The sequence below is a fragment of the Vulpes vulpes genome, chromosome 13 (assembly GCF_048418805.1).
Source record: "Vulpes vulpes isolate BD-2025 chromosome 13, VulVul3, whole genome shotgun sequence".
NCBI classification, from domain to species: Eukaryota; Metazoa; Chordata; class Mammalia; order Carnivora; family Canidae; genus Vulpes; species Vulpes vulpes.
This window is the reverse complement of record NC_132792.1, coordinates 123,870,092-123,895,837: the sequence shown is the minus strand read 5'-3', so window position 1 is coordinate 123,895,837 and position 25,746 is coordinate 123,870,092. Positions and strand designations below refer to the sequence as shown.

Sequence of the window (25,746 nt, the reverse complement as noted above, 5' to 3'; positions counted from 1 at the left end):
CAAATACCATATGATTTCACTCATGGAATATAAGAAACAAAACAGATGAACACAGAGGAACGGAATGAAAAACAAGATAAAAACATACAGAGAGGCAAACCATTAGAGACTCTTAACTCTAGGGAACAAACAGGGTTGCTGGAGGGGAGGAGGGTGGGGATGGGATCACTGGGTGATGGACATTAAGGAGGGCATGTGATGTGATGAGCACTGATTATTACATGCAACTGATGAATCACTAAATTGTCCCCCTGAAACTGATAATACACTATATATTAACTAAACTGAATTTAAATAAAAAAAAATTTAAAACTCCATGGGGAAAAAATAGCATAGTAACATTGTATACTGACAGATGATGAACACATGTACTGTGGTGAGCACTGTGTAATATATAGAATTGTTAAATCACCATGCTGTACACCTGAAAGTAATATAATATTATGTGTCAACTACACTTCAGTTTAAAAAAAGAAAGAAAAAAGACTTGAGGGAAGCATGTCAGATTGCAAATATGGTAGATCTCTGCATATTTGAAGGAAATGTAATTCTCACTTTCTGCTTTGTTCCTTATATTTTTTCTGGATTTCTCCAGGGAGAATGTTTTTGTTTTCAGGAAGGTAAGATTTTAGTTGTTTATAAGAAAAGAAAGAAAGAAAGAAAGAAAGAAAGAAAGAAAGAAAGAAAGAAAGAAGAAAGAAAGAGAAAGAAAGAAAGAAAGAAAGAGAAAGAAAGAAAGAAAGAAAAGAAAGAAAGAAAGAAAGAAAGAAAGAAAGAAAGAAAGAAAGAAAGAAAGAAAGAATACCTTTCAAACATTAAAAAAGGGAAAAATAAAGGCTGGTCATTAGTAGTGATATAGGGTCTTCTTTTATAAGCCTTAACTTGTGTTCCTTTTCTCTCATAAAGCCCCTAAAGTCCAAGTGTATAGCACCAACAAATGCTGTTAGTAGACAAGAAGCTTTGGTTCTGATATCTAAGAGTTTACCAACCTCTTTGTTACAGGGTTTCATCCAAAAATTAACCTGTAAGCCTTCCAGTTCTTTTGGTCTCTTCAGTGTTTTAAATAATTTGTCTTCCTCCTCATCCCACCCCCAGCATTTTTCATTGTTTTGATTGGGAGAGTTGTACCACAAAACTCAACATTCCAGATCAGAAACCATAAACTCTTCCACCTTTCTAATGAAGTCCTGCTCCATTATTGGAGCCAATGACCACCAATAAAAATATAATATGAAAGATAGAGACCAATATAAACAATAAGAAAAAGGTAATTTGGTAGAAATAAATGATTCAGTGAAAAAAAATCAACTTTCTCCTGCTGTCAGTACCAAAAAAAAGAGAGATAAGATACTAAACACATAAAACAAAAACAGAATGCTGTTTTATAAAAACGGAAATATTTTTTAAAAGCTTAAGAATATTAAAAATGCTACTACTGCAAGTGACAAAGCCCTACAAAAAGTTTCAGAAGTAAAATGGAGAAAATCTTTCATAAGGTAAAGTAAAAATACAAAAGATAGAAAATAGGAGACAGAGAGATAAGATAAGAAAATCAGAGAATTGGAGAGGGCCTAAGATAGCAAAGTAGGAAGACTGTGAATTAACCTCCTCTGTGGACACACCAAACTTGTATACAGCAATTCTTCCTGAAGAACTGAGGGCTGATTGAACAGCTTTTTCAAAATAAAATGTGTAAAGACCACATAGAGAAGAGCAAAAGAGATGGAGACACAGTAATGAAGGGAACACTCACTCCCAATGCTGTAAACTGCGATGGGGAGGGATAGAACTGAGGGATTGGGGAAGATTCATCTGCCCTGGGGCATGAATAAAAGCCATGATTTAAAGGGGCAACTAGGGGCAACTGGGTGGCTCAGTTGGTTTGAGCATCTGACTTTAGCAGGTCATGATCTCAGGGTCCTGGGATCAAGTCCTGCATCAGGCTTCCTGCTCAGCTGGGGTTCTTCTTCTGCCTCTTTCTCTGACTGCTACATCCCCTCCTTGTGCTCTCTCTCTCTCAAATAAATAAAATCTTAAAAAAAAATAAAGGGGCAACTAGGATATAAAGGAACCAGCCCTAGAACCTTGATAAAACCACAGGGAAGCTGCTGAAACTCTCCCTGGGTTGCAGAGACTGATGAACATCACTGTTTATGTTCACCTTCCACCTTCATAGAAAAAAAGGGAGCAGGGTCTGGATGCTGTAGCTGGCTGCCACTGCCGCAAGCCTATGAACCTAGGCCCATACCAGTACTAGACACACTGGCACAGAAAAAAAAATCTGTGGTTTAAAAGAGTAACTACAATATAAAGGATCCAGTCCTAGAACCTTGATAAATGTCACAGGAGCTGCTGGAACTTTCTCCAGATCAGAGGGGTTTCTGAGCACCATGGTGTATGTTCCCCTTCTTCCTTGATAGCATGGATGGGAGCAGGGCCCAGGTGCCCTAGCTGGCCACATCATTTCAGCTCCAGATGAGTTGCCATGGCATTGCCTGCATGGAGCATCACTGGACACTCCAGCTTATACCCACTTCAGTTTCATCTGTCCTGCCAAGGCATCCTCTGAGTGGAAAACCATGGGACTTCTCCGACCTATGCCCACCCTGGGCTATCCCACCAGAGCAACCCCAGCATGGAGTGCGCCAGGACCCACTGCCCAAGCCAACCAGCCAAAATTTCCTGGCACATGCAGTCTACATAAGGGTACAACCAGTTCCTCAAGTTTAAGAGAAGTAGATGTTTCACCTGATTCCTACAAACAAACAGAAAGAGTTAAGCAAAATGAGTAGACAGAAGAATATGCTCCAAACAAAAAGAACAAGACAAAATCTCTGAAAAAGGACTAAAGGAAATGGAGATAAGCAATCTGCCTGATGAAGAGTTCAAAGTAATGGTCATAAAGATGCTCACCTGCTGGAGAGAAGAGTGGATGAACTCAATGAGAACTTCAACAAAGAGATAGAAAATATAAAAAATAACCAGAGTTAAAGAATACAATAACTGAAGTGAAAAATATAGAAGAGGGAATCAACAGTACATTAGAGTATACAGAAGAATGTGTCAGTTATCTGGAAGACAGGTGAAGTGCCTGGGCTAAATGGAAAAAAAAAAAAAAAGATTAAAAACAATTAAGGATAGGTTAAGGGGTATCTGGAACATCAAATGCACCAACATTCACATTATAAAGGGCTCCAGAAGGATAAGAGAGAGAGAAAGGGGCAGAAAACATACTTAAAGAAATAATAGCTGAAAACCTTCCTAACCTGGGGAAGGAAGCAGTCATCCAGGTTGAGGAAACAGAGCGTTCCAAACAAGATGAACCCAAGGATGTTATATATCCACACCAAGATATATAATTAAATTAAAATGTCAAAGGTGAAAGATAAAGAGTGAATGTTAAAAAAAGCAGCAAGAGAGAAGCAACTAGTTATATACATGGGTCACCCCATAAGGCTACCCACTGATTTTTCAGGCCAGAAGGGGGTGGAATAATATATTCAAAGTCCTGAAGGGAAAAATCCTACAACCAAGAATTCCTGGCAGGATTATTGTTCAGAGTTAAAGAGAAAGAAAGAGTTTCCCAAACAAAACTTTAAAGTGTTCATCACCACTAAATGAGCCTTACAAAAAATGTTAAAGAGACTTCTTTAACCATAAAAGAAAGGCCATTAAATTAAAAGAAAATTATATACATATATGAAAAAATATATATATAAAAAATTATATATATATATATGAAAAAATTTCATGAGTAAAGCGATCACATAGTAAAGGTAATAAGAGCATTCACTTATAAGCTAGTATTAAAATTAAAACACAGAGCAGTAAATTCAATTGTACCTAAAATTAGAGGACTCATTCACACAAAAAAGATGTAACATATGATGACATATACATAAATTGTGGAGGGAGGAGTAAAAATAAAGTTCTTTTATTTTTTTTAATTTTTATTTTTTTAAAGTTCTTTTAAAGATGTGTTCAAACCTAAGTTACCAACAAACTTAAGTGACCATATGCTTAGGATGCATATATGAATGGCAGGGTAACTACAAACCAAAAACCTATAACAGATACAGGAAAACTAAAGAGAAAGGAAGCCAAGCACAACATGAAAGAAAGTCAATGATTGCAGGAAAAGAAGGGAACAGAGAACTACAAAACCAACCAGGGGCACACGGAACATTCTCTATGAGAGATCACACAAAACATGTCTCAATAAATTTAAGAAGACTGAAATCATATCAAGCATCTTTTCCAACCACAATAGTATGAAACTAGAAATAAATCACAAGGAAAAAAAATGAGAAGAGTATAATCCTGTAGAGGCTAAACAACATGCTAAACAACCAAGAAATTAAGGAGGAATTTTAAAAATATATGGAGACAAATGAAAATGAAAATAACATAGTCCCAAAACTTTGAGACCCAGTGAAAACCATTTGAAGAGGGAAATTTATAACAATACATGCCTATATCAAGAAACAAGAAAAACTTGAAATAAACAATCTAACCTTACATGTAAAGCAACTAGAAAAAGGTAAACAATGAAAGCTGGTAGAGGAAGGAAATAATAAAGATCAGAGCAGAAATAAATGAGAGATTTAAAAAACTATGACAAAAATCAGTGAAACCAAGAGCTGGTTCTTTGAAAAAGATAAACAAAATTGATAAACTTACAGCCAGACTCACCAAGAAAAAAAGAGAACCCATATAAGTAAAATCAGAAATGAAAGGGGGAGAATATATAACAAATGACACCACAGAAATGCAAAGGATTATAAGAGACTATGATGAAAAATTATATGGCAACAAATTACACAATCTCGAAGAAATGACTAAATTCCTAGAACCATTCAATCTTCCAAAACTAAATCAGGAAGAAATTTTAAATCTGAACAAACTGATTACTAGTAATGAAATTGGATCAAAAATCAGAAGTCTCCCAACAAAAAAAGTCTAAGACCAGATTCACAGGTGAATTCTTGCAAACATTTAAAGAAGAGTTAATACTTATTCTTTTCATTTCATTCATTCTATTAATTTACTACCATCAAGTGGGATTTCTTCTGGGGATGCAAGGATGGTTCAATACCCACAAATCAATGTATTACATATTAACAAATTGAAATATAAAAACCGTATGATCATCAATAGATGCAGAAAAAGCATTTGATGAAATTCAACATTAATTTATGATAAAAACTCTCAATAAACTGGGTTTAAAAGAAATAATCTCAACATAAAAAGACTGTATATGATAAACACACAGCTAACATTATATTCAATGGTGAAAAACCAAGAGCTTTTCCTCTAAGATTAGGAATGAGACGAGGATGTCCATTCTTACTGTTTTTATTCAACATAGTACTGGAAGTCATAGCCATTGCAATCAGACAAGAAAAAGATATAAAAAGCATCCAAAATGCTAAGAAAGAAGTAAAACTGTCACTACTTGCAGATAGTGACATGATACTATACATAGAACAAAACCGTAAAGACTCCACCAAAAAACTCTTATAATAAATGAATTCAGTAAAGTTACAGAATACAAAATTAAAATACAGGATTTTGTTGTGTTTCTATACACTAACAAACAAGTAGCAGAAAGATACATTAATTTAAAAAATTCATTTATAATTGCACCCAAAAGAATATCTAGGAATAAACTTAACCAAGTTGGTGAAAGGCATGTACTCTGAAAACTAAGAATACTGATGAAAGCAGTTAAATACAACACAAATGGAAAGATATACCATGCTCATGGATTGGAATTAATATTGTTAAAATGTCCATATTACCCAAAACTATCTACACATTCAATGAAATCCCTATCAAAACACCAATAGTATTTTTCCAGAACTAGAATAAATAATCTTAAAATTTGTATGGAACCACAGAAGATCCCAAACAGCCAAAGCAATCTTGAGAAAGAACAACAAACCTGGAGGTATCATAATCCCAGATTTCAAGATATATTACAAATCTATAGTAATCAAAACAGTATGGTACTGGTGCAAACACAGACACATAGATTAATGGAACAGAATAGAGAGCCCAGAAATGATGCTTATATGGACAATTACTATAGCACAAAGGATGCAAAATATACAATGGGGAGAAAGACAGTCTCTTCAATAAATGGTTCTGTGAAAACTAGACAGTACATGTAAATAATGAAACTGGACCACCTTTTAACACCACATACAAAAATAAGCTCAAAATGAATTGAAGACCTAAATACAAAACTTGAGACTATAAGAAAATACAGCATTAATCCCTTGACATCAGCCTTGGGAGTAATTTTTTTTATAGGTCTCCTCAGGCAAAAGAAACAAAAGGAAAAATAAATTATTGGGACTATACCAAACTAAAAAGCTTTTGCACAATAAAGGAAACCATTAACAAGATCAAAAAGGAGCCTAATGAATAGAAGATGTTTGCAAATGATATGTCTGGTAAGGAGTTAAATTCAAACTATATAAAGAATGTATACAATTCAATACCTAACAGTCTAATCAAAATAGGCAGAGGACTTGAAACAACATTTTTTTCCAAAGAAGACATCTAGATGGCCAACAGACACATGAAAAGACACTCGACATCACTCATCATCAGGGAAATGCAAATAAAGCCACAGTGAGGTGTTACCTCAAACCTTTTGGAATGGCCATTATTAAAAGACAAGAAGTAGCAAGTTTTGGGATAGCAATACAAGGATGTGGGTAAGAGGGAACCCTCGTGCACTATTGATGGGATAGTAAATTGGTATGACCATTGTGGAAAACAGTATAGAATTTCTTCAAAAAATTAAAAATAGAAATATATGATCCAGCAATTTTATTACTGGATAATTATCCAACGAAAATGAATACAATAATTTGAAAAGATATATGCACCCCTATGTTTATTGCAGCATTGTTAGCAATAGCCAAGATATGGAAGCAAACTAAGTATTCAGTGATAGATGAATGCATAAAGATATGATATATATAATGAAATATTACTCAGCCATGAAAAATAATGAGATCTTGTCATTTGCAAAAACATGGATGGACCTAGAGGGTATTATCATAAGTGAAATAATTCAGACAAAAACCCCCAAACACCATATGATTTCACTTATATGTGTAATGTAAAACAAACAAAAACAAATGAACAAACAAAAAGCAGAAATGCACATAAGTACAGACAATAAATGGGTAGTTGTTGGAGGGGAAGTGGGTGAGGATATGGGCAAAATGATGAAGTGAAGTGGGGTGTACAGTCTCCCAGTTATGGAATTAAGACTATACTTCAATAATAAATATAATAAATATATTGTAAAAAAGAAAATTAAAGAATGAAATTCATCCAGTAGGTCCTAAGACAGTACTTATGGGAAGCACATTTGGGACACGTACAGTCTTTATTCCATGTTTACTTGTAATATGCTAGGTTGGCACTTATCTTTAAATGGGGATGTAAATAATTTTTTCTCACAATTAGTTAATACTGTATTTGTGGAATTTTTGCTTTCTATCCCCTGACCTTTAGATCTGCTAGTTTAATATGTCTTGGTTTCTAAGGAAGACATGATTCCTCCAGGAAATGCAACAATGGCTCTACTGTTGTGGAAATTGATATGTCCTTAGGGTCATTTGGGGCTCATAATGCCTCTGAATCAACAAAGAAGCAGATTACTGTTCTGGTTGGATTGACTGAATCCAAATATCAAATCCCTGTCATATAGTGGGGTGAAGAAAGACCAAGTTTGAACCAGGGGCTTCTCTAACCTGCAAGTTAGTTTAATGGAACATTGAGGCAACCCTAAAAGGCAAGACCACTAAGTACCAGACAGTTCAGGAATAGTAAACTGAATCATTCCACCAGGTAAAGGACCCTGACCAGGGAGGATGCTGGCTAAAGACAGGAAGATAATAGAATGGGCAGTAGAAGAATGTGTTTTTTTGTTTTTTGTTTTTAATATCCACTCAATTCAGGAAGTGCTAAGAACCAAGGACCATCTGGGAAGGTTAGTGGTGCCTAACTTTACAACAGGACCCTGGTTTATTCTGGAGTAGATTTCTTATGGAATGTTTTTTTGAAAATGTTTTCTAAAGGAATTCAGAGCAAAATATTAAAGCAAAGTCAAATAAACAAGTAAACAGAGATTAAACATTACATATAAAGGGAAAATCCTCCTAATATAGACACAACTAAAGATAAAGGAAAAAAGGCCCAAAAAATCTAAAAGAAAAATGACAAAAGACATGTAAATATAGTTCACAAAAAATTAGACAAAAAGCTTTTAAATATTTGAAGACATCAAACTCCACCAAAAGAAAATGAAAAATATACTGATATAGCCATCAGCCTAGCAAAAAATTGAAAAGCTGAGAAACTCATTATGTTGGCAAGACTGAGGTGGAAGCAGGCATTGTTATATAACCCCTCTCAAGGTAAATTTGACATTACCTAAAAAAATTACATATGCATTTACCCTTGACTCAGTAATTTCACTTCTGGGAAATTATCCTAAATTATCCTCCAGCAATACAAAAAAACCATATGCACAAGGTTATTCATTATGGCATTATTTGTAACAGCAAAATATATGCTTATATTATGTATTTATATTGATTTTTATATACCAATATAAAGCAGTAATGGGGAAAACCTTACAGTTGAATAGAAAAAAATCTAAGTGGATATCAAATGGATTCTATGACCACACTGAAAAGAATAAGTAAACTTTTAAACACAGTGTTGTGACAATACAATTTTTTGCCTAAGGACATATAACTGTAGAAAAAATTTTAAAAATTTAAACAAGACCAAGGCTCCTTAAAGAACAGCTAGTTCTTTAAGGACAGCTAGTTCCAAGTCTGAATGGGAAAGTATAAAGTGAGTCTGAAACATCCTGTTGTACCTCTGAGTAAAAGGTGTTTCCAAAGTGATAGGAACACATAGGACATTCAACCTGAAGAAATCCCAAGAGCCAAAGCTGATAGGACTTGAACACTGCATAGGATAACTGCAGATGAGAGGGGTTACAGAACAGTTACAGGCCAGACCATATTTCATTTAAAAAGAAGGAAAGGTACAGGAGGAAGGAGGTTCAGGCTAGGTTTTTGAGAACTGCTCAGGATTAGACAGATGGAGAAGGGATTTTTTAGTCAGTATGAACAAACAAGAAAGTGACAAAGAGGGCGTGATTCAGGGAATGGGGGGGATTGTGGGGGGGCAGGCAGGTACTGACCCAGCTAGAGTGGCAGTGCACATGGGGAACAGGCAGTCTAAGATTCAGCTGCTTGGGACCATGGATGCCAGTCTGAAGACTGGACTTTGAGTCTAGTGGCAGTGGGGAGACACTGTAAGCTTTGGAGCAGAGGGGTTATAAGAGACAAGGAAGCAGGTATTTTAGGGAGGTGACTCTGGCAACTCTGGATGGAGGAAGAGAACAGAGGGGTGATGGGTGAGACTGGTAAGGAGGTCTTGGCAGGGGCTGAGGAATGAGTTGCTGGGACCTGCAAAGAGCCTGGGGACAGTAAGGAATAAAAATGCCCCAAATGACAAAAAGCTCTTTGGAGGACGAATGGACAGAACTTATTCCTTTGTTGGAGGAGAGAGTTGGTGACTCAGTTTCTGTGCTGAGAGCTGGAAAGATGATGGTAGTGTGGAGCACAGTATATGAGGCAGGGAACTGGTCTTTGATGTTCTGAATTGGTTTTGACTACACTGACTGTGAGACCATAGCATTTTGATGCTTCCAAGCCTTGAAAAGGTTAAGGGAATGTCCCTCTCTGGGGGTGGGGTGGGGGTGCTGATCCTTCTCAGCCTGATCTCTTACAGACCTTAGGTAAAAGGAGGGCTCCAATGTCTTCCTGAAGCTTCTGCCGATGATTCCTTGTCATAGGATTTTATAATCTCCAAAAGTAATGCCCAGAATCTTCTCCCTGTGGAATCCCAGTGGGTTCCTCTGAGTGCAGCATCATTTCCTGATTGGGCTAGAAGAGAATTCTCAAAACCTAACTCAGGGGAGGGCTTTCTCCCCTTTGCCTTTCTCTTTCATTCCTGCAGTGAAGCTTGACAGAAGGACCTCTGTGGTTTGTGGCTGTCTGGCCTCGTGACGCACTGGCCACCCTCTGCTGCCTAGTGCTGGCTGGAGGAGGCCTGCTTGGTGCTCCCAGAGGGAGGCAGCTTTCCAGGCAGCCTTCCTCCTTGCACTCTTGGCATTCATATGGCATGGCTATAAATTATGCCCACTGTATTCATTTTCAGTTTAAATGTGCTCTCATCCCAGAGGAACAACTAATGGCGTCAAGTTACTGATGTGAAAAAAGCCTGCCGCTACGATGACTATGGATTAATGAAATCACAGTCATGAAGGCTGGTGCAGCAGTAAATCATCAGTCACTGGTGACACAGGTTTTACACTGTGCTCTCCATCCACTTCCCCCTTCTCCAAAATTATTTTGCTGTGAAGATACTGGGTAAATGTTGACCACAGCTTAAATGTTTGCCTTCTATTAGAAGTTGATGCAAGCAGAGCCCCTACCTCTTAAGGACCTTTCTCTCAGACTTGAAAAGGGATTGGAGTGGGAAAAGTGAGTGGAGAGGGAAATGGAGAAAAGTGAGTGGAGAGGGATTTAAAAGCCTGTCACGCTTTCTCTAGGAGACGTAAGGGCAAATCTCTTTATCCAAGATCATTGCTGACTGTAAATTTCACTCAGAAAATTGGCAAACACAGGGTTCTGTCGGTGAATCCTGCCCATTTGGCCTGTGAGTTACTACCAGCGCCTTCTGTTATGGCTTTTTTCTTTCTGTAATGAATTTAAAATGACGAGCCAATGTAATTCCCATAAGTGATTTTGAAAGGTAGCAAGTCTATTTCTCGTTAGATGAAGGCCTCCAGGAATCCACTGATGGACCACAGGGAGTTCAAGAGTCCCTGATCCTAAAAACAAATTGGTCAGATGGAGATGGTTTTCTAGAAAGAAGGTCTATGAATTTCATTAGATTCACTGAATGTTCCAGAACACCAACACAACACTGCTATGTGGATTGCCTTGATGGTCATAACATCTTCCTCTTCACAATCCCACATCCTTGCAATAGGATAACTGCCAGAGGCTTTACCCACCCTTGATTCTGGGCTGGCCTTGTGATTGACTTTGGCCCATGGAATATTGGCAGATGCAATGCAAGCAGACCTGGGACATGCTTGCACACTGAAGCCTGCTCACTGACTCTTCCTGGAACCCTCTGCCACATGGGTGAGGCCGGGCCAACCCAGTGAGCTGTGTGACCCTGTTACCTTCATGTTCCCCTGCTGACCCACTGGCAACTGCAGACAGTGCTAGATCAGCCAAGCCTGGGCCAAACCGGAACTGCCCAGGCCCACTGCTGATGTTCAGAATCATGAACAAGTGTTATTTGGAGCCATTAAGTTTTGATACAGTTATACAGTAAAAACTAACTAATACAAATGCTATACGAGACCCTGTGCATTTTGAAGACAAGGGGAATAACTTATTCAGTCTCTGTGCTGCTTTTTTCTAAAATCACAGTAACCATTCAATATGTATTTGTGGCATTGGGCAGCTCTGGTCGTTCCTAAAGACTGAGATTAAGCCGCTTTCTCAAGGTCATTCAGGAGGGATTCCAGAACATTGACTATGGGCCTCAGTGTGCTTAGTTATAAAATGTGCTTCAAAATACCTCCTTTGTTGTACAATTGTGCTTATTAGAGATTCTGTATGTTCTGGAAATATGCTGAATACTTGACTGTGGGTCCAGCAGGAGCTGGCTGACAGAAAGCGTTGGGAGCTGACCAGCATGCCAGATACTGTGCACAACCTCCATGACCAAGGTGATTGCCCGCCCAGTGTTCGGCAAGTAGACTCCAGCTTCTGGTGATCAGCTTTCTATGCTGCCAAGTGAGGCTGGTTCCTTCCATTTTGATCAGGTGTCCACATGTCACTCTGATGCTGCCTCAGCCCAGCATGGCCATGTGGCTGGAGGACTTGCCGCTCCCGCTGTGAGGACAGAGCAGATCCTGGGGACCAGGAAACAGGACACCAGCCCCAGTATGTATCTCCCTTCTTTGCTTGGAAAGTAAGGTAGGGACTGGAGCCTCCCTTAGAACCCAAGGGCTGTCACTACTGCCCGAGCCCATCTATGCAGGAGGGACTAAACTGCCTACGTAGTCACGAAGCCATAAGAGAAATCATTATTTTCTTCTTTGAATATGGATCACGCAGAAAGGTGGAAAAGCAGGTAGAGAGGAAGAAGAAATGAAAACAAGATTGTTTTGAGCTGGGATGCAAGATAAAGGAGCTTTGGGGTATGCATATCCCACAATCAAGCCTCAGATGTAGGGAATTCTAGGAGAAAAAAACTCCAAGAAAAGAAAAAGCATGACATGTACAAAGTGGAACACAATGCACAGAAGAGAGTTACACAAAGAACCACGAAACATTTGAAAAAACACTTTTTTCTCTTCTATTAAGACTTCCTATGCTTTTCTACTAACACCTAAAATGACTTCTAGGATTCAGGACACAACTTATATTAGAGATATATTGGGAGTAAGTAAGGGATATATATATATCATTTATGACAAATAGTAAAGAAAACATCTGAAACTCCACTTGCTTGACAAAATAGACCTTAAGGTTTTGTTTGTGAAAACACTGATTTTTAATCCAATTATCCCCACAGATATTTAAGGAGAAAGTTACAACTTATTCTACCAAGATTTTAATAGAGTTTTCTTTCATTAATGTTGAGATCTTAAACATTAAAGTCACCAATGAGGAAGTAAGGGATTACCAGACGGCATTTTCAACCAAATTGTTTATATTTATTATAATTGTGCTTCTCTACCACTAATGATCCTTGTGGTTTGCGCACTGTATGTCTGCCTTTGTTTTATCTACATAAACACAGAGTAGCATCCCCAGTAGGGAGGCTCACACAGCAGTATAGGGCGTGAGATCTCTATAAGGCATTCGATAAGGGTAGAAGCCATCCTTCCCTCGATTTGACCCCTTAGGATGCTCTTATGTTGGCGTCACATTCTTCTAAAAGGAGAATCAAATCTTCAATCAGGCTGTGCTCTCTGCCGTGTGTCACTCTCATAATATCAAAAGCCTAAAGGAAAAAGAAAGAAGATAGATCATGTTAGAGAAGGCAGTTAGTTAGTTAGGTTTTAACAGGATGCCTGGAGGCCTGCAAAGGGGGAGTCATGGGCAGCTATGGGGTAGGGGGAACAGTTAGAGACCTGTCCTGGAAGCATTCCAAAACAAAGCCCCAAGAAGCTGGATCAAACCAGACAGGCCCAAGACAAAGAAGGCTGAAAACCCTTACCTAGTAAGGGAGAAAAGGCCCAGAACACTGTTCCCAAGAAATCCCTTTAAGTGAACAACTGTTAATGAGATAGAGACCCAAACCCCAGTGCAAACAGCTCTCTTGAGCTTGCTCACGCTCACATTTTGGGAGTATACTCTCACTTTAATAAACTTACCTACTTGCACCACTCAACTGTTGTGTCTGGTCTGTCCTTGAATGCTTTCTTGGAAAGAGACCAAGAGCCTTTGGCAACACCATGGGGATGAGCTGGGTGGAGGCCTCAGGGCCCGGGGCGGGGGGGTTCCCCAGTCCACGTGGCAACATCTTGATCCCAAAGTAGGTAGGCCCCTGCCCACTCATCTTTTTCCCAGGATCTTACTGGCATGAATGAACCCCACAGTCCACAGTGTGAATAGCACTGTGGTTCTCCAAGCCACACAGTAAGAGACAGGGTGAATTTTTAATGTGGTGCTTAGAGAGCGTACTCATGACTTGAGTCCTGCTGGGGTGTGGTGTCCAACAATGGTCTTAAGGGGTTTTCAGTGCAGAGGTTCAGTGGGTGGTTGGGTTTAAGAAGAGTTACGAGGGGCACCTCAGTGGCTCAGTGGTTGAGTGTCTGCCTTCAGCTCAGGTCGTGATCCTGGGGTCCTGGGATTGAGTCCCATATCGGGCTCCCTGTAGGGAACCTGCTTCTCCCCCTGCCTATGTCTCTGCCTCTCTCTCTGTGTCTCTCGTGAATAAATAAATAAAATATTTTTTTAAAGAGCTACTAAAAATGATTAAGTAATGTTAAAGATGACATACTGTGTTGCCGCCATCTGAAAATAAGACTTCATTTTTGTGTGCTGCATCCAGTTCTCATCTGTATGCTCTGTGATTGTGATGTACATATTTGTGTGCATTCTTTTCATGTCCTAGGACATTAGGCATCAGCATTTTGACACCTGTTTCTTTCATTCTCTATGTTCAGTGCCATCACTAAGTCTTGTTAGTTCTGCCTCCATAATATTTCTGAAATCTGGGTGGGCTTGTGACCACTTCAATAATGAGAGCACTATAAGGAATGCTGTTGTCTTCCAAGGCTAGGTGAGAAAGGCCATGCAATCTCCGCCTCGTTCACGATTACATTTCCTCCCAGAGCTGTGCATCTCCATGCTTTGAGGAAGCCCAAGCCCATGGAGAGGCCACATGTAGGTTCTCAGCCTGACAGTCCTCACTCACTGAGCCCATCTTCCAAGTCAATCCAGCCTAGACACCAGGGATGTGCATAAAGGAGCATCCAGGGGCCCTTGGCTGGATCAGTCAGAAGAGCATGCGACTCCTGGTTTCAGGGTCATGAGTTTGAGCCCCATGTTGGGTGTAGAGATTACTTAAAGAAAAAAAATCTTAAAAAACATAAAAGGTGTCCAGATGATTTAGGAGAGAGCTAAATTCCAGTCTTCTCAGCAGAAACCTCAGACATCGTGGAAAAAAGGCAAGCCATTCCTACTGTGACCTGTTCAAATTCCGGATCCAAAGAATCCAAGTGTAATAAAGCAGTGGTCATTCTACTCTGCTGAGTTTTAGGATGGCTTGTTATAGAGTGATGATATTTTTGCAGTCAATACATTAGAAACAAATAGCTCCATCATGCACTGCCCACTCGGGGGCTGGCAGGATGGGAGGGGCACGGATCCATGGTGCTGAATGTGGATGTGCCTTCAGCTGTGTGAAGACCACTTGATGGCTATTAAACACCCACCTAGGAAAGTACCTGGCATGCAGGCTCTTGGCCTCAGCTGCACAGTATCATCAACCAGGGAGCCTCAAAAGAGACAAACCCACATATACAATTAGCGAAATCTGCCCTCAAGGGGAGAGGCTGGGGGTCAGGGGATTCTAACGAGTCCTCTGGGTTGAGAATAACTGATATAGTAGCACTCAACAAGCAACAGCAGCTATTTCAGTTAATTTATAGCCAGCATAATTACCATTTTAATGATTGTGTACAATCAATTCCAACATGTTTATAGACCATTCACTAAGCTACTCTCAGAAATTTAGATCACTTCCTATTTTTAAGAAAAGAATGATATGATGTAGATCCTCCAACTTATGACCCTTTTTTTGCCTTTATGGAATATTTGCTTAGGATAAACTCCTAGGGACTCCTGGGCAGGAAAACCTTTGCAGCCAGAGACTACAGAGCTGGGAAGCAACATGGTCACAAACTCAGACTCCTTCATTCTGTGCAGAGGAAACCCGGAGCAGCTAAGTGGTCAGGCCCAGGGGTGCTTTCCCTGCCTGTGTTCCTGGCTTCCGTTCTGCCTCTTTAAAAAGTCCTCTGTAGGCTGGAGTCAAGGAAGACGGGCAGGCAGAGGAGTCTGGATGTAGCTGCTGAGAGAGGGAGGGAAGAGAACGGAAGAGGAAGACCTGCCAACTCAGGCTCTGCTCTCCAGCCTGGAAGAGAGCAGTGCTCACGGAGCCCAGATGCGATCCCAGCTGGAAAACCTAGAAGGTTCTGATGAACCTGACTGGGTCTGTCCTGTGGGTGTACAGAATCTGCAAGCACATCCTGAGGGTGGGGGTGTCCAGGGGTGGAAGGTGGGGGAACTCCCACTTTGCAGGCAGCCAAGCTCTCTGAGATCCCTCTGGACAGAAGATCAAAAACAAGTGTCTGATACCATTCTGGGAACAAATGGGTCCTGCTTCATGCCCCTGCCCACCCCCCACCACCCTGGGGATCCCAGCGGGTCCTCAGTCATCTAAATACCTTAAAGTCTGAGGCAGAGAGCCTCTTGAAAGCAGGACTAAAAGCTGCTTGAAAGTACAAGATCAGAGAGCTGTTTCAAGTCCTTCATGGGAAATCCTCCTACTTAAAGCTCTCTTGAGTGTTCTCTTGCCTTCTACTCAGCAGAGGGCTGGATGTCCCTGTAATCCAGCAGAGGAAGATGAATGGCCCAGAAGCATCACCTGAAAACCTCTGCATAAAAGATAAATGCCCCTTCACCAGGCCCCACTAACAGTGAGCCCAGGAGAAGGTCAAGCCTGACCTGGGAGGGCTCACCTCTGTCCCTGTCCCTCAAGGAAGCTGTCTGCTGCATTGGGGCCTGGCCGTGTTGCCCAGGAGGATGCTCCCACCTTGTGGTTTCTTGTGCTCTCATGGCCATATTTCCCCAGGTTCCTCCTCTTGTTCTGTGCAAAGGACTCAGAGGCTAAATGACAAATGTCATCTTCCTAGACTCTGATGACATACGGTTGATCTGCATGTGTTCAAATCTCCAAGCTTCCTTCCTTTCAGCCTTTCTTCTAGTTATGTTTCACTTTCTTGCAGCTTTAAACATAAGGTCTACTCCTCAGGAGCTAAATTTAATTGTGGCTGATCTAGAACCTTCCTGCTTGTCCTCCAGCAGGACAAGAACCTAAGCCTTAGTAGGAGGCTTCCGGCCTTGGGGCCTTTCTGGAATTCAAAGCCACAGGCAGGAAGGGGAAGGCATCTAGCTATCCCTAGGCCTCCACTCCCACACCTCCATGCCTACTGCCTTATGGAGGGACATGAGGACCATCAGGTCTGAAGTCCTCAGGTTATGCCTGAGAGATGGGCACAGGGTAAGTGCTGACTCTCAGGACTCAACCCAATGCTCCCTCCATGACTGTACCGTGTAGCCTCCTCTTAAAACTGGTCTTCGTGACCAAGGAGAGGGACCAGAAGCTCCCCTACATCTAGATGTGGCTTTTGAGACATTCAGAGGGATCACAGGGCCTTCCTAGTTAAGATGATCTTGGTGGCGGCTCTGTGTTCTCTTCTTTGGTGGTAAAAGCAGCACTGGAAGCAGAGGTGGGGCAGGGGGGTTACATATAAGATTTGAGACACTAAGATTAGAAGATTTTATCCACAGAGGTGGCCAGAAGCAGAGAGGAAATGGGTAGAGAGCTGGGGCAGAGGACCCATCTGAAGAAACTGAAAAGGAAAAAAAAAAAACATCTACATCACTTATCCAGAAGATGGAACTAAATATAGATATAATTCATAAGCAGACATGATAATTTTATGAGTAACGGGTGGAGTAGAAGAGAACAGGAAAGAAAGGGAACAGGGAACAAAGAAGTAGGATTCAGGAATGTGCAGTCTGTCAGGGAGCGTCTTCTGTATGTGCCAATGACGTGTCACTCCGAGGGGACAGGAAATGAGTGGAAGCAGCATAAACATTTACTCTGTACCACTGCTGAGGGAAGCTACCTGGTCCTTGTCTTGGGCGTCCACTGGGTGGACAGGTGAGCTGGGGCAATAGCTCCCCATGGGGACACAGCCCTTCAGACCGGTGGGAAGATGAGGAGGGCTTTTCCCTCCAAAGTAAAGTTACAGTAAATCCCTGACAAACCAAAGCAACTGTTTCCTGTAGCTCTGTGTCTCCCTACACTCGGTCGCTCCCACCCGCCACACATACACACGTCAGAAAGGACAATTTGGGTTTCATTTCCTGCAGCAGTACATAAAACAGATTAAGGAAATATAAAATTGGAGCCGGCTTGTGCTGGGAAAAGCTTATCTCTTCCCATTACATTTTATTTTTTTTTAATAGCAGCATTTAAAAAGAGCCTCCACATAATCTTCTGCAGAGGACTCATTTGAAGGCTCCAAGGGGGTTGCTACAACACTCCTGACTCTAAATGTCACATGAGAAATGGTGGCACTGACTGTCTGCCACATGACAGGCATGGTTGGTTCATTCCGGAATAAAAACAGGGTCCCAGAACTGATTTCAATCTTATCACATCTTTTTTTTTTTGTAAGTAATTTTAAAATTGTGGTCTTATATTAAATATGTTAAATTATGATTTAAAGTTGCCAACAATAGCTTGCTTATTAATTTTTAATACAAATATATTAAGCTTATCAAGGATCTCATATGCTCTCTACCATGAGCCTGAGGGAATCCAATAAATGACTTCCCCAAGCATGATTTAAATATGGATATAAAATCAGAGGGAAAAGAAATGTATGCCTGATAAGAACCTCTGGAATCACATCACAAGAAGGAAAAATGCAAGTTTTCTGGAGTCACATCACAAGAGGGAAAAAATGCAAGTTTTCTGCTGGGCTCAGGTTGAAAGCAGAGTGGAGAGATGGGAGGCGGTCATGGTCTGAGGCTTCCAAAGCAGGAAATGTAAGAAGCCAGACCTACAACAAATCCAGCAGTCCCAGAGCTAGAAGCTCTTTACAATGGGCAGCAGAAACTTCCACAGGCTTAGACTACAAGCCTGAGCTCAGTAGCACCCCTGCTGACTCTACTCTGCTCTACACCTTGAATAACTCAGCATAGGATCCACTGGAAGGATCTGTCCTCCTGGGAGACAAAACTTCCCTGATCCGTTCATTCGCTAAATATTTTCTAAGCAACTCTAATGAGTAAGGCTTGTCTTTACCCTGGGAGGAGCCCTGGCACAAAGAGGAGACGGAATCCGGAATCCATGCAGGGCAGCCTGTGATAAAGGGAGCTGTAAGGTGCTGGGGACCCAGGGGAGGGAGGGACTTTCAGAGGGTTACAGATGTGGTGAGCTTAGGACTGTGCCCTCCACTGGGTAGTAAAAGAGCTGCTACATGTTGCTATTTTAACTAATCACTCAATCTCATGAGTATTTCTTGAGCACCTGAGATAGTCTGAAGAAGTCATGTCTCGTCCCCATGTCTCAGTTTCCTCAATTAAATAATGAAGATACCAGATGAGCTTAATTCTAGGGGCAGACCAAGTCCCAGATAGAAGGAGGTGGTGTGGATTTGGCTTTGTTCCAAATATTGGGTTCTTGATTTCTGAAATAATTATATGTGGTCAGAGAATTTACTCTGTACCACTGGATGCCTTTTATCCTCATTGATACCTATTAATGGCCCAGCATGAGGTCTCCCTTGGTTTATGATCTGTAGATGCTTGAAAAGAACACATATTCTGCTATTACTGGATGGAGTTCTTTATAAATGTCAATTCGATACTGTTGGTTGATGGTATTGTATTATGAAATTCGCCTACGTCCTTGCCGATTTTCTGTCTAGGGGTTCAGTCACTTGTTGACAGAGGGGTGCTCATGTCCCCAGCTGTGCTAGTAGCCACAAGCTTACTGCCTATTTCTCCATTCAGTCCTATCAATTTTTGTTTCCCACATTTTGCAACTGGGTTTTTTGATGCACATGTATTGCTATGTCTGCTTGGTAGACCTACTTTCAGCCATGATCCAAAATTTCTGTCTCTAGTAATATTTTCTTTGCTCCGAAATCTACTTTATCTGATATTAACATTGCTACTCCAGCTTTCTTTCAATTAATGATGATATGTCTTTTGCCATCCTTCACTTTTGACTTACCTATGTCATTACATTTAAAGCAAGTTTCTTATAGACAAGTTACAGTTAGGTGATTAACAAAATCCATTCTATGAGTCTGTCATTTAATCGGTGTCATTTTACAGAGAGCTGAATATCAGGGTTTAAGTCTGCCATTTTATTTTTTGTTTTCTGTTTATCCTGGGTTTCTTTGTTTCTGTTTTCTTATTCTTGCATTTCCTGTGGGTTACATTCTTTTTTAGAATTCCACTCTAAGGGGATTTTGAGTGAATCCCTTAGTACAGCTTTTTCTCATGGCTGCACTAGGTCTCACATTACATATGTGCTACATCACACTGTACTGGTGTCATTTTATCAGTTCGAGTGAAGGTGCAGAAACCTTACCCTATTTTATGTCTTTTACCCTCCCCTATATGGAATATAATTGTTCTAAATATTTCCACTAAATGCATTTAGAACCACATGAGACAATGTTGTAATTTTGTTTCAACAGTCAATCATAATCTAGAAAACTCTATAGAGGAGAAGGAAGACCTGCTTTATTTACCCATATCTTTGTCATCATGTTCTTTCTTCCTTCCTGATGTTCCAAGATTTTTTTGTTTTTTTCTCGTTTCCTTTGTTTAGAGAAGTCCTTTAGTCATCCTTTAAGAAGAGGTCTGCTAGTGACTAGTTCTCTATTTTCCTTCATTTGAGAATGTCTTGATTTCCTTTCATTCCTGAAGGATATTTTTGCTGAATGTAGATTTTTGAAGTAATAGTACTTTTCTTCCAGTCCCTAAATAATAGTATTCCTTTTATCTGGCCTCCATGGTTTCTTTTCTTTTCTTTTCTTTTCTTTCTTTTCTTTTTAAGATTCATGTATTTATTCATGAGAGATACACAGAGAGAGGCAGAGACATAGGCAGAGGGAGAAGTAGGCTCCTTGCAGGGAGCCCGATGTGGGACTCGATCCCAGGACCCTGGGATCATGACCTGAGCCAAAGGCAGATGCTCAACCACTAAGCCATCCAGGTACCCCTTGCTTCCCTGGCTTCTGATGAGAAAATCATTATAATTCAAATAGTTTTGTCTTTAGTTTTCAGAAGTTTGACTATGATGGGTCTTGAGGTGGATTTTTCTTATTTGGTATTCACTTAGCTTCTTGAATCTGTAGCTTATGTCTTTTGCCAAATTAGAGGGAGTTTTCTCTAATTCCTTTATTTTTAAGATTTTATTTATTTTAGTGAGACAGCAAGTGAATGCAAGCAGGAAGAGGGGCAAAGGGAGATGGAGAGAGAATCTCAAGCAGACTTTGTGCTGAGCCAGAGCCCAATGCAGGGCTCAATTCCAGGACCCTGAGATCAGGACCTGAGTCAAAATCAAGTGGGAAGCTTAACTGACTGAGCCACCCAGTCTCCTTTCTCTCTTTCCTTCCTTTCTTTCTTTAAGTTTCATTGTGGTAAAATGTATATAACATCATAAGAGTTACCACTTTAACTATTTTTAAATGTACAGTTCAGTGAAGTTCTGTACACTTCGTGTACAGAACTTCTGCATCATCCCAAACTAAAAAAGTGTGCCCGCTGGACAGTAAATCCTCTTTCCCTCCAGCCCCTGGAGGTAAGCATTATTCTACTTTCTGTCTCTTTGCTTTTGACCTGTTAGGTACCTCATGTACATGGAATCATATGCTATTTGTCCTTTGGTGTCTGGCTTATTTCACTTGGCACAATACTCACCCATGTTGTAGCATGTACCAGAATATCTTTTTGTTTTAAGGCTGAATTAACATTCCATTATATCTATCTATCTATCTATCATCTATCTATCTATCTATCTATCTATCTATCTATCTATCTATCTATCATCTATCTATCTATCTATCTATCTATCTATCTCCCCCCCCCCTACATTTTGTTCATCTTCTTATCCACCCACAAATATAGCAGTTGTTTCCATCTTCTGGCAACTGTGGCTAATGGGGCTATGAACTCTGTCTGGTGTACAAATATCTGTTCATATCCTGTTTTCAGTACTTTTGTGTATATACCCAAAAGTGGAATAGCAAGATCCAATAGTAATATTATGTTTCATTTTTTTAGGGAACTACCATACCATTTTCCGGAGCAGGTGCACAATTTTACATTCATACTGGTTATGTACAAGGGTTCCAATTTCTCCATATCCACATGAACGCTTGTTTTCTGTTTTGTTTTGAAAATAGCCATCCTAAAGGATGAGAAGTGATATCTCATTGTGGTTCCTGATTTGCATTTCCCTAATGAATAGTGATGTGAGGCATCTTTTCATGTGCCTTTTGGTCATTTGTCTATCTTCTCTGAAGAAATGTCTCATCAAGTCCTTTGCTCACTTTTTAAAGTATGTATGTATGTATGTATGTATGTATGTATGTATGTATCTATCTATCTATCTATCTATCTATCTATCTATCTATCTATCTATCTATCTATCATCTATTTAGAGTGAGCAGGGGGAGAGGTAGAGGGAGTGGGAGAGAGAATCCCAAGCAGACTCTGTGCTGAGCATGGAGCCTGATGCAGGGCTCGATCTAGTGGCCCTGATGTCACGACCTGAGCTGAAATTAAGAGTAGGACACTCAACTGACTGAGCCACCCAGACACCCCCTTTGCCTACTTTTTAATTGGGTTGTTTTCTTGTTGAGTTTCAAGAGATCTCTGAATAGGTTGGCCATTAATCCCTTATTAAACATGTGATTTGCAAAAATTTGTATTATTCTGTGGGTTGCCTTTTACTATTGATTGTGTCTTTTGTTACATAGAAGTTTTAAATTCTGAAGCAGTCCAATTATTATTATTTTTGTTTCCTGTGACTTTGGTGTCATCATATATAAGAAATTGCTAAATCCAAAGTCACAAAATTTTTCCTCTATGTTTTCTTCTAAGAGTTTTATAGTTTTAGTTCTTATACTTAGAACTCCATCATGAGTTACTTTTTGGAACAGTGTTAGTAAGGGTCCAACTTCATTCTTTTGCATATGGATATCCAGTTTTCCCAACATCATCTGTTGAAGAGACTATCCTTTCCTCATTAAGTGGTCTTGGTACCCTGGTCAATAATCACTTGGACATATATGTGATGGTTTATGTCTCTGTGATGTTTATGGACTCTCTATTCTACTCCGTGAGTCTATATGGCCATCTTTTTGCTGGTACCACATTCTTCTGGTTACTGTAAGCTTTTTGTAAATTTGAAATCAAGAAGTGTGAACCTTACATTTTTTTCCATCTTTTTTCAAGACTATTTTTGTCTACCAGAGTCCCTTGAGACTTCCATGAATTTTAGGATAGAGTTTTCTATTTCTCAAAAAAATCATTGGGATTTTGATAGACATTATACTCATTCTATGGATGGCTTTGAGTAGTACTGACATCTAACAATATTCTGTCTTCTAATCATAAACATGGAATGTTATTCTATTTACTTATATATTTTTAAATTTTTTCAGCAATGTTTTATAGTTTTCAGTGTATAACTCTTTCACCTCCGTGGTTAAAGTAATTTCTGAGTACTTTATTCTGTTAGATGCTATTGTAAATGGAAATGTTTCCTTAATTACCTTTTTGGATTGTTAACTGTCCTCGTATAAGAACACAACTGACTTTTGTATGTTCATTTTATATCCTGCTACTTTGTTAAATTTGCTAGTTTTACCATTTTTTGTGTGTGGAATATTTAGGGGTTTCTATATATAAGATCATGTCATCTGTGAACAGAGATAATTTTATTTCTTCCTTTCCAATTTGAATTCTTCCACCCTTACTTCTTCAAGTACTCTTTCCACCCTGTCTTCTTTCCTTCCTCCTTATGGGACACCAATGTTGCATCTTTGTTATTGGTCCCACAGTCCCTGAAATTCTGTTCAATTTTATCTTTTATTCAGTTGTTTCCTCTGTTTTTCAAGATTGGGGAGCTTCTATTGTTCTATCTTCAAGTTTGCTAATTCATTCCTCTGTCCTCTCCATTCTGCTATAAAGCACTAGTCTGTTTATTTGGGTAATTGTATTCATCAGTTCTTAAATTTCTTTTTTTTTCTTTTTTTTTTTTTTAGTTCTTAAATTTCTATTTGCATCTTCTTTCTATTTTCTATCTCCTTGCTGAGACTTTCTATTTTTTCATTTGTTTTCAGGGTGTTCATAATTGCTCATTGAAGCATTTTTATGATGGCTGCTTTAGAACCTGTCAGCCATCTATGGATAGTCCCCCCCCCCCCCCCTTAAAACTGAGATCTTAAAAAAAAAAAAAAAAGAAAGAAAACTGAAATCTTCCTGGTTCTTGGTATGACATGTGACTTTCAATTGAAATCTGGACATTCTGGATATTCAGTTGATATTCTGAATTTTATTTAAACCTTATGTTTTAGCTGGATTTCTCTGAAATTGCTCCAATAAGAGAATGAAGAGATAATGGGGAGAAAATACCATGTAACTGCCAGGTGGAGGTAAAAGTCCAGATTTTGAACTTGGCTCCTTATTTGTACTGGGCTTATACTTTCTGCTAGGTAAATTTCTGCTGGTTTCCTTTAATATGACTTAATCACTATGCTTTCATTTTATTGACCATTCTGTTACTTGACCTCCTTTTTTGGTTCAGAAACATACACCTAAAACTAATATTCTCTATTTGGAGGTCCACAGGAGGCATTCATATGTATCAGAGGCAGGGACATTCAAATAACTCTTTGAAGGCATTATTGGTGATTATGGCATAACATATGTCTGTATTTTTGTTCTCCCTCTTTCCATCCCATTTGCCCACATGCTATGGTGTGATGTTACATATTCAGAAGACAGCTTTTTAACCTAAAGGCTATGGGCACCTACAGAGTGCAAGGAGAGGCTTCAGGCAGCCCCTGAAGTCCCTCTCCTCACCCAGAGTACAAGGTATTGTGTATATGTACATTCTTCTCTAGTGAGTCAGTGGTTCTTATCAGATTTCTAAATAAGGGTGTGATTGAAGAGGTTAAGAATCACTATAGCAGATTAAGGAATGGGAACCATAGAATTGCATGCTTTAAATCAGTTTTTGGGGGGCTTAAATTTAGAGTGTAGGCTAGAGTAGACAGAGACCAGTATGGTTGTGCTTTGAGCTTTCCCTGGATGTGCCTAAATAGCTGATAGCACTGTGAGAATGAGAGGAATGTCTAGGACCTATGGCCTTTGCTCCCTGCTCAGGCCCAGAAAAAGCTAAAAAGATCCTCAAAATGTAAAATGCATCAACAAAATGAAATGAAAAGGGGAAATGAACATTATAGTGTAATGTAAAAAATTTACATCTAAATAAAAAATGATCACTAAAGGGGAATTAGTCTGTTTTTTTCCAACCTGCCTTCAGCTAACAAGGCACTAACAAAGCAGCTAGTCTGCCCACAGTGAGGAAGTCAGCAGCATGCAGAGCTCCTAGAAAAGAAACAGGTTGACTGACAAGAGTTCAAAAAATGACAGTTGCCATGAGCTCTAAGAAGTCAAATTAGTGGCTAACAAAATTCTTCCAAGAAATAAATGGAAAGGAATGAGAACAGTTAAGAGACAGGAGAAAGCAGGAGACAAGCTTTGCAAAGGGACCCCAGGACTGTCCTTTGGCAGCAGTCATAAGCATTTCAGCTGAGCCCAGTGGAGATGAAAGCCTAAACCAAATCAGTGTTGGGCTAAGTGGATCCCTTTCCTGGAGGAGGCGGGCCTAATGGAATCTGTAACCAATTTCTGCTTCTGAAGATTTTCTCATTTCTGCTCCAAAACCAGCCTTTGAAGCCCTTTTCAAGTTCTTTCATTCTATTATTTCCAGAGTTTCTAAGAAAGAATACCTAGGGGTGCCAGCCTAAAGAGAACATCAGTTTCAAAAGGCAGAGAACAGATTTTCTCTTTCCCCTCTCTGGGATATCTAAGCCATAAGAAAACTCAGGAAGAGAGGCTTTCTGCAGAATGAAACTGGCCTGCTCCTAGGCCTTCAGGTACTATGAGCTTGCAAAGCAATGGACATGTCCTGCCTGTCCCTCTGTGTGACACCATAAATTGTAACAAGGCAGAACATATTTGGTCTTCATCCTAGTTTCTGACACAGAGCTTCCAGAAC

The 25,746-nt window shown here is 39.7% G+C and overlaps 1 protein-coding gene across 4 annotated transcripts in view; it reads right to left on the bottom strand.

Annotated features, from left to right (window-relative positions):
* Positions 1 to 12,660: 12,660 nt before the first annotated feature.
* The window catches only part of SMYD3 (SET and MYND domain containing 3), a 703,593-nt gene continuing 690,507 nt past the window's right edge, over positions 12,661 to 25,746 (bottom strand). For all 4 annotated transcript variants that reach the window (XM_026003417.2, XM_072732818.1, XM_072732820.1 and 1 more), the window contains one exon: positions 12,661 to 13,137. In XM_026003417.2, coding sequence (XP_025859202.1) covers positions 13,036 to 13,137 — 102 coding nt within the window. In that variant the 3' untranslated portion in view covers positions 12,661 to 13,035. The remainder of the gene's footprint in view (positions 13,138 to 25,746) is intronic.